Source organism: Propithecus coquereli, unplaced genomic scaffold (genome assembly GCF_000956105.1).
Source record: "Propithecus coquereli isolate 6110/MARCELLA unplaced genomic scaffold, Pcoq_1.0 Scaffold72, whole genome shotgun sequence".
In the NCBI taxonomy this organism is placed as follows: Eukaryota; Metazoa; Chordata; class Mammalia; order Primates; family Indriidae; genus Propithecus; species Propithecus coquereli.
In genome coordinates this window covers 5,859,262-5,868,698 of record NW_012153285.1, presented here as the reverse complement: position 1 = coordinate 5,868,698, position 9,437 = coordinate 5,859,262, and the positions used below count along the sequence as shown (strand labels likewise).

General features: G+C 42.1%; 1 protein-coding gene across 1 annotated transcript in view; it reads left to right on the top strand.

Moving 5' to 3' along the window:
* The window catches only part of GNS (glucosamine (N-acetyl)-6-sulfatase), a 40,729-nt gene extending 35,776 nt beyond the window's left edge, over positions 1-4,953 (top strand). The window contains exon 13 of the mRNA XM_012661566.1: positions 2,128-4,953. Coding sequence (XP_012517020.1) covers positions 2,128-2,206 — 79 coding nt within the window. The 3' untranslated portion in view covers positions 2,207-4,953. The remainder of the gene's footprint in view (positions 1-2,127) is intronic.
* Positions 4,954-9,437: the final 4,484 nt, after the last annotated feature.

Sequence of the window (9,437 nt, the reverse complement as noted above, 5' to 3'; positions counted from 1 at the left end):
AATTAAAAAAAAATTTAAAAAAAAAAAAATCAAACTTTCACTGGGAAAGGATTATTTCAGTTCTTACACTCTGATGTAGGAGAGAGGGAAGAATGATGTTCTAGGTTGATGGAAAGTTGTAACTTAATTATTTAGCCATCTTCATGTTAAATTTTATCTTTAGTCCAAATTAGAAACAAATTTATGTAAATGAGTAGAGAAACTAGATTATAGACTATTTATTAAAGAAATGTAATGTTTGCTTTTTAATAGTGTATATAGAGCCAAAGAGACATGGATACCAGTAAACTAAAACTAGATAACAATATAAAAAGACGATATTTATCATTATTTTATATCACTTAAACTAAATAACTTTTTTTATTTGGATAATCCCATTAGTACAATAAGAATGGTCAAGCATTTCGACCAACCAGCTTTGGTCTTCCCTCCAAGTCAAGTTGTCAGTGAAATAGATCCCAGCATGGTGCCAGTTACTTGAAATAGGAAGTTCAGTTTCTAAAATAAAAGCACAAGACTTCTAGTTGACAGGTGCTTATTTTGTACTTTCCTGCAGCTACTTAGCTCAGAGTGTTTTATCAAATCAAATTAAATTGGATGTCTATAGCAGTTGATACCTTTTAACCATATACTTTCTGACTGACTCTAGGAATTAAAAGCCAACATCTACCTAATCTTAATTAGAGGGGCAAGAGACTTGGACCTCTTGGGTTGTGATGTATGGCCAAAGAGTCCCTGACCACTCCACTGCTAGAACGTGGACCTGGCGTGCCGGCATCCAGTTGGCCGGTGCAAGGCAGATGCAGGCAGCTGCCCTGTTTCTTCTGAACGTTTGGCTCTAACTGTTAGAAGGACTCAATCATAAAATTTCCATATAGCTCTTAGAGCCCAAATAGGTAAATTTCAAATGAGGAAATTGAGTGTGGAATTGTGATTTGCCCAAAGGTCACCCTATAAGGAACTTACATATCATGATCTCCTATTTCCAAAGCAAGTTTTGTTTTTTAACTAAATTGCCCATGTTCTAGAAGCTTATAACTAAGGTTCTAGATGCTGGCTTTGCTGATGTTAGCTTGAGCTATTTAAACTTCACTGATTTTCTGTTTTAAATTCCTTAGCCCTAATTATACTTTCCTTTGGGCCTATGGAATCCTTCAAAATGGGGTCAGCAGACTAGATCCTGTGGGCCCAATCCAGCTACCACCTGTTGGAACACAACCACACACATTCATTTACGTATTGTCTTTGGCTGCTTCTGTGCTTCAGCAACAAAGGTGAATGGTTGAGACAGAGACTGCATGGCCCACAAACCATAAAATACTTATTATCTGGCCCTTTACCAAAAAAGCAGGCCAACCACTGCTCTAAAATTCAGTAGTTGCTCCTTATCCTCAGTGGGTACATTTTAAGATCCACAGTGGATGCCTGAAACCCCACAGATGCCTGAAACCTGATTGCCGTCCATAGGAACATTTTTCCGCTCATGTCTTCCCCCAAATTTAATGCCTTTTGCATCTTAACTAAGTACTTTGCACACACTGTGGCCATAACTTTTGCAGTTTGAGGTGTGACAGCAAACCTAGCATGAATTTTTTTCCTTCTTCACAATTTCACAGATTCGTTCTTACCATAGATCTTAGCAACCTCAGCTGTGATGTTTTCTTTCATTATTAATTTGAGAACTTTCACTTTTTTACTTAAGCACTTTACAGCTTCTCTTTGGCGTATCCAAATTGCCAGCATTGCTACTCCTACGCTTTGGGGCCATTATTAAGTAAAATAAGGGTGGCTTGAACACAAGCACCACAATAGTGCCACAGCTGATCGCCTCCACCCCCTCAAAAACCAGCTTAAATCTTGCCACTGTCTGATGCCTTTCAAGATTAACCTACTTCTGTCTGCCTCCTATCAACTTACACTATGTGATTTTGTGCTTGCTGACTTGTGATGGAAATGTTCTTAACTATTAAGTACCCATGTTTTGTACTATAGACTTTCTCACTAGATTCCCTTTCTGGTAATTTAATTGTTCCTTTTACATCCTTCCTGCCATCCTTTCCACTGAATAATATTCTGAATGGAGCTAGCGAGAGTTAATGTGACGTTCTTTTTTTTTTTCCTTCCCAGATACAGGTTTGACCCTCGTCTCATGTTCAGCAATCATGGCAGTGTCAGGACTCGAAGGTTTTCAAAACATCTTCTGTAGCGACCGTGCCCGGCCTCTACAGTTGGATCCCTGCACGTGTCTTTCTGATGAAGTGATTGTAGTAGGTCTGTAGCTAGTCTTCAGGACCACGCCTGGAAGAGTTTCTGGACTGGCTTTGTTTTTACGTTCTGCTTGAAAAAGCAACCCAATCAGCTGACCCTTGTGCAACGTGTTAAACTGTGAACTCTGCCCATGTGTCAGGAGTGGCTATCCCTGGTCTCTTCCTTGAGGTCTTTTGTTCTCACCGTATCCTTTCTGTCCTGGGGCCATAGTTCTTGATTATTGCCCACGTGGTCAGAGTCTGAATTTGTACATCCATTCAGATAAATGTGAATACTTTAGGGCAAAACAAAAAACAACAAAAAAACACACAACCTTTTGGTATATAGCTTGACCTAAAAATCAAAGGACCTACATAGCATTTCAGATTGAGCACTTCACTGTCAGAAATACTAACATCACATGGCTTGAAGAATAACCACCTGAGCTGAATCCTCTGAGTAAGAACAGGTACCCTTGTTTTTAAATGAGTAGAGATACATTGTTTATAATATCCATCACACCATCATAAGGTTGGAAATTTAAAACATGTCAACCAAGCTCTGTTCATTTTTTTGGAATTCTAGGCTTGTGCTGCACTGACAGAGCGGTCAGCTGTGGTAAGACTAACTCCAGCTAGCTCTTGAAAGTGACAGCCGTCTACTCTCCAGTGGCTGCTAACCACATGCGGTGCCAGTTAACACTAGGAAATTGAGGAAATGGCTCTTCTCTTGAGACTTTCCCCTCTGAGATCTGAAAAATAAAGTGGTTTAGGAAGATCAGCAGGGAAGAATGGCCAAGGGTTGGGTTGGTGAAGGTTGTGTTTTCTGAGAGCCTTCTCTAGGTGGGGCTCTTGGGCTGACAGGTTGAAGGCCTGTACCTGGGGTTCATGAAGTTCGTGCCTGTCCAGCAGGGAGCCTGAGTTTCAGTTCCATGTGTGAAGTCACTTTGACTCTATCAGCATTTTGCTGCCATTCTGTTTATTTGTTTTAAGGTATAAAAATTCCTTTAGTTGATGCTACTTTATCTAGCTGCTTTATCTCCTTCTCCTTACCACCTCCTCCTTCCCTTTCAGTTCAGTTCTTCCTGAGGTTTTGGAGTCTTGTTTAAGGAGGGCCCCATTCAGTACTCCCCTGTCAAGATCAAATCTATGTAGGTTTCCTCAACATTTAGAACATCTACGTTTTTATGTTTCTTGGCTTGAAAACCAATTCCATTTCTAATGCTTTCTTCACAAGAAGGCTAATTGGTGGTGAGACAGCAGGGAAGGAGGAAGAGCTATAGTTTATAACTTGTTCAACTCAGGCACAAAGTGATTTTAGCTTTATTTAAGGTCTTCTGTCCAGCTTTAAACACTTTGTAAGGCATGGCCATGAGTAGCTTTTCTGCCAGAATCCCAGATAGCCATGTGGGTTGATAGCCGTTGAGTTTATTCCTTTACCTCACATGAATCCAGCAACTATGGTGGTATCTTGACATGAAATAGGCAAGTGAAATGAACACCTCTGCTGTGAATGTTTCCGAGAAAGAAATTCTCAAAATTTTGTAACTAAAAGCAAACTACATTGTTGAATATGGGCATCAGCTTTATTCTCCACCTTGACATTATTAGTCAACTTCCACGTTAGTGAGAGTTGACCATAGTTATTCCCAAATAAAAAGAAACCAACTCTTACCAGGTCTTGGACTGTGATGTCACATTATTCAGTTTTATGATGCTGGTTCCTGAAAGCAGGCAGAGTGATAAGAGTGACGCGAGTCAGCCGCAGATAGCATCTCTGCCACACTGCTCTCACCTTCAGTTCAGCTGGCATGTTTAGGTGGCGAGATGTGGTGAGGACCTCCTTGTACCTCTTCTACTTTGAGTACATTTCCTACTTAACCTTCAAATAGCCTCTAATTTTACTTTTAAACTGGCTTCATTCTGGATCTGTGGTAAAAACTTTCATAAAAAGACCTCAATGTATGGCCTAACGGACTACAGAATGCACTGATGTTTTCAGAATGTTTATGTCTAAGGGACCCACTGCAAGAGGCTTGCCTTGTTCTTTTCGTTGTGCTTATTTGGATTTTGATGATTTTCCCATTTAAGAAGGTCAGTTCCATGTCTGTTGGTGCCCTTCAGAGTAGGAGAACATATAAACATTAGGAATGAGCAGAGGCCTTAGGAGTGAATAAGAGACTTTTGCCTTAGAAGATTTCCTATTACAGAAGCTCGCTCTCACATACAGTTACAAAGTCGGGAACAGCTTTTGAGCATCTTTGAATTTGACAAATGGTGCTGTTGCAAACACATGTTAATTGACAACACTAGGGTTCTTATACAAAATAGTAATGATAGCCATGGAAGTTATACCTTATTCTGAAAGAAATGTTCTTAAATTTACTTTAGTGTCTAAATTAAGGATTAGTGCTTTTTTAATAAAAGAAGATAAGTTGTCCCAGGATCCTTATTTAAGAGAAAGCAAAGGGTATTTCAGCTGGCCCACCAGTGGAATTAGATGGGTGTATTTGGGTTCTTTAGTTTTACCAACACTCAGTTCCTACTGAATTTTGTAAATTCCTGTTTGCTTCATCTGTTCCTAGAAGTTATTCTGCCCTTGCTCTCTGTCATCTCAGTCATTTGACTTAGAAAGTGCCCTTCAAAAGGACCCTGTTCACTGCTGCACTTTTCAATGAATTAAAATTTATTTCTGTTCTAGTGAGAATGTGTCCTTTGTTTTAGTTCACAAGTACTAATTCTGACAAGATGCTTTTTTCTCCTGGTGCAGTTTAATGTTTTAATCACTCACCTAATACTGGAAATGGGCTGTTTCTTCATCAGATTCTGTTGAGTCTCTACGCGGATGGCTCTTATGTACATGGTCGCTACTGGTTGATAATCCTTGAATGAAGTACCATGTAGAAAATCCTTCCCAGTAAATCTGTATTGATTTATAGTTTTGGGGGAAATAAAGCTTATCTGGGCTGGCATCCACACGGATAGACTAAACTCACCTTCACTGGTGCTTTGTCTTGAAAGCCAGGCGTGTGACCCATTCCCTAGAAGAGGAATAACTTCTTACAGGGTCAACAAACTTCTTAAAGGGATAGATAACTAATACTTCAGGTTATCATAACTGCTTACCTTTCCTGTTATAGCACAAAAGTAGCCATAGATAGTACATAAATGAATACGTATGGCTATGTTTCAAAAAAAACTTTATTTACAAAAACAAGTAGGCCATAATTGCCAATCCCAGACCTTATAATTTGCCTCAGACCTTAGCAATTATGAAGATCATGTGGAAATCAAGATGTTAGAAGACACCCATACGATTGCCAGATTAGTATCAGAAAAACAGGTAATTCGGGTCTGATATAATGTGATACAATGTCAGGGTCATTTGTAAGGGTCTAGGATTTGATTGTAACCTTGCAAGCTAGTAAGCCTGTTGTTTCATGGATGCTGGCAGAAGATGAGACATCTTGGTTAAAGGACTTTGTTATAGCACAGCAAGCTGCATGAGCCTAACAGTTCATCCTTGCTCCCACGTCCCTTAGGTGTGATGCAAAAGGCCCAGATGGGTGGGGGTTTTGTTACAGGAAAGGAACATTGAGCTTGGGGAACCTGCTGTTTTATAGCAAGCACTAAGTAAGCCTACTCTTTGTTCCTGCAAACACATCTCTGAGGAGTGGTCTGCGTAAAAAGCAGGGCCTTGCATTCTTGGCATACCCAGCAAGAAGGGGCTGGGATGCTTGGGCCAATAGTGGATTGCCTCTGCCAAGACTGTCAGCTGTTTAATAGCAGGGGGTCACCTAGCTGCATGTTTGTCCTCCCTCCACAAGGGATAGGACACTAGATCAGGCCAAGAGTAGTAGTTGTAGACCTAACTGCTTAAGTGAGATTTTTTTCTACATGGGATCTAAGGCCAAGAAACTGGGGGTAAGAAAAATGGGTGCTGGCCTTTTTAGATTTCAAGACAGAAGATACGAAGACCTTGAAGTGTTGGAAAAGGAAAAGATAACATAAGGTTAAACATCCAGGTCAGACTTACTTTCCAGAGCTATCTAGTCTGACCTTTGCCTAAATTCTGGAGAAAGGAGGAAGACAGAGTAAAGCCTCGGTGATCACTAACCAAATGGAAAAACAAGATGGTACAGGGCACCCATAAAGTCACCAAATTGCTACCATAAAAATAGGAAATTTGGTTATATCACAATGTCAAGCCATCAGTGAGGAGCAGAATGTTCATTTGCAGAGACTCACAAAGTGAGGGTAAATACAGACTACTAGATCCATTTTTTGAAACTTACCCCACCTCTTCCCACTGAGACTGTAACCTGCCCTAGGACCAAATTCCCTACGGAATTAGTCTTTGTTTTGTCTTCTTTCTCTACCACCAGTGGATTTAAAGGGCTGGTCATATGCATACCTTAAAGTCTGTTGAGGCAAGAGCCAATAACCAGAGAACCCAAAGGACACAAGCTGAAAGCATCATGTTGACACTCCTATTGATGGCTTAGGAATCACAATATAAGACAAGATTTATGTGTGGGGCATGGGCACTAGCTTCTAGGATACTGTAGAGTAGATGATAGTTCTAAATTTTAATCTTTGAGAGGAAGATTTTGTGACCACCTTCTGGTGACCTGAGATCCATATATGTCCTCAACCTGCAGCTCTAGATGATGACAGATCATCAAAGGATAAAGAGATATAAAGGCTGCCTATAATTGTTTTTTGCAATAAAAATAGTTCCCCAGGGTAGGTTTTTTTTTCCCCCTCAGTTTAATTTACCTGAACTAACAAAGCCATTTAGTCAGAATCAGGATTTGAAAGATCTGGCTTCAAAGCCATCTTCCCGTTAAACTCTGCTGTCTCCATCATCTGTGAAGGATTTGTCCCACCTCAGCATATATGTGAGTACCTACTCTGCCTGGTAGTGAGCTTGGATATGAAAGGGAATTACTCTATTCCTCCAAGACATTATGTAGAATGAAAAGAGAACTTGTCTCTCATACTTGTACTTACAGGGAAACTACAGTTTCAGACTGACTGGGAGGTCGCCACTACCATGCAAATGGCTTCTTGTCCTGGTCTACAGTGTTGCTGGTGCAAAAGTGCAAAGAGGGCTCCTCTCTACACCTCATTTAACTATTTCCAGCATGGCTGTGGTAGCCAGCCTCCAAAATGGCTCCTGACGCTCCTGTGCAGTCTCCTCTCACAGTGCACCAGGGGTGGCCCATGTGGCCGATAGAACAGGGCAGACAGGATGGTGTGTGACTTCAGAGCCGAAGCTGTAAGCAACGTGGCTGCTTCTGCCTGGCTCTCTCTTGGATTACTCTGGGAGAAACCTGCCACCATATCATGAGGACACCCAAGTAGCCATAGGTCAAGGTTTACATGGGGAGGATCTGAGCCTCCTGAAAACCACCAGCCCCAATTTGCAGCTATGTGAATGAGCCATAAAAGCAGATCCTCCAGCCCCAGTCAAGACTTCAGATGACTGCAGCCCTAGCCAATGCCTTAACTGCAGCCTCATGAGAGACCCCCAAGCAAGGACCATCCAGCTAAGCTGCTCCCAAACTCTTGACCCACAGAATATAATAAGGTAATATAACATTTGTTTAAAGTTTTAAACTGCCGATTTGGGGCTAATTTGTTATGCAGCAACATACAACTGATACAATGACCAAAGCTGGTGTACCAAGAAAAACTGAGCCAGCCTTTCGCCAAAACCTATCCAATTAGATGACAGGGGCAGGGCAAAGCTCTCCAGTGCTAGAGGCTCAACTTGTCTCCAAAGCGGGGAAAATATCTTATGTAAATTATATACTCAAAGCATATAAATGAACACTGGTTCCCAGCTATTGCTACTAAAACCAAATAGAAGCTTCTTTGTTGGAATGGTTGCTAAAATGTCCTCAGCACATGTTGGAAAATATTTTAATGGACTCTTGGCTGGCAGGTTCCAGTCACAAATCCACGTCTTCCGTCCAGGGGGTCTCCATAACTCCCAAAAGCTGGTGCGGGGGAGAGCAGCTCGGGAGAGCAGCTCATGAGCAGCTGCAGCATGCCAGGGTCTGGCCTAGTTTCCCAGGCACCTGTTGTCACTACTCCGTGCCTCCTCCCAATGCTGGGAAAGTAAGTGGCTCAGATGCACAAATTGATTCTGTTCCTGCTTAAGTCCCTAAGAAAGTGGTTGCTTTGTGTACTTTTCTCCTCAGCCCTCTCCACCCCAAGTCTCCCACCATCTCCCAGACTAGGTGAGCAGCAACTTTATCAGGCCTGAGATCAACGACAACCTGGGTTCTTTCTAGCTGTCTGGAACAAGTGACTGACTCACCTATCAGAGCAGTTTTGCCTTAGACTACGCTCTCACGGATGCTCCCGCAGAGAAGGAAGCCCATGGTGCCGTGTCTGGTCCTCTGCACAGCAGGAGATGACAAAACTTTGGCCCACCATCATCCTGGCCCCTTTCTTTCTTTCTGTAATGCCATGGAAGGCCTTAAGGGTTCAGCCAGAGGTGAGCACTGACCCTATGAGGACAGCAGGAAGTTCAGGGTCTGCCTGTAGAGGAGCGTCTTCCTGTCTCGCAGCTGCCCAAGTGGCTGTTTCCAGACATGACTATGAAATGTTCAGTCCCACAAATTCTGTGCCCTGCAGCTAGGAGGGATGCAAAGTGAGCTGAAGATACGGTCCGATCTCCAATGAGATTACTATCTGGGGGGAGAGTTTACTTGCATGAAAATACTGACCAGAAACAAAAGTCAAGGCCCCCGCCCGCCACACACACCTACACGCAGCCCTCTGCTCCAGATCACTCAGCGCCACTCTCTGCCTTACGTTGATGTGACACCACGGGCAGCCCTAGCCCCAGCCGCACTGAGCACGTTGGCTCTAACTTGTCAGGGAAGAAATGACTGTATTTATGGGGAGCACAAAGGAAGGCACTAAATGATTTCTTGGTCTACCGATTAGCCTAAAATATTGAATGTTTTGCTTTTAACTCCGTTTTCTTCCCTAAGCATGAATTTTTAAAAACAAAAACACTTTTCTGCTTAAAAAAATGACCCTCTTGGAAATTGGCACCTAGGATGCTTCTAGACGAATTTTAGTGTCAACATTATAGGTAAGCATCTTGGCCCAGTAGTAAAGCAGCTATAACACCACTGTAGAAACAAAAAGTCATAAAATAATAACCACCGT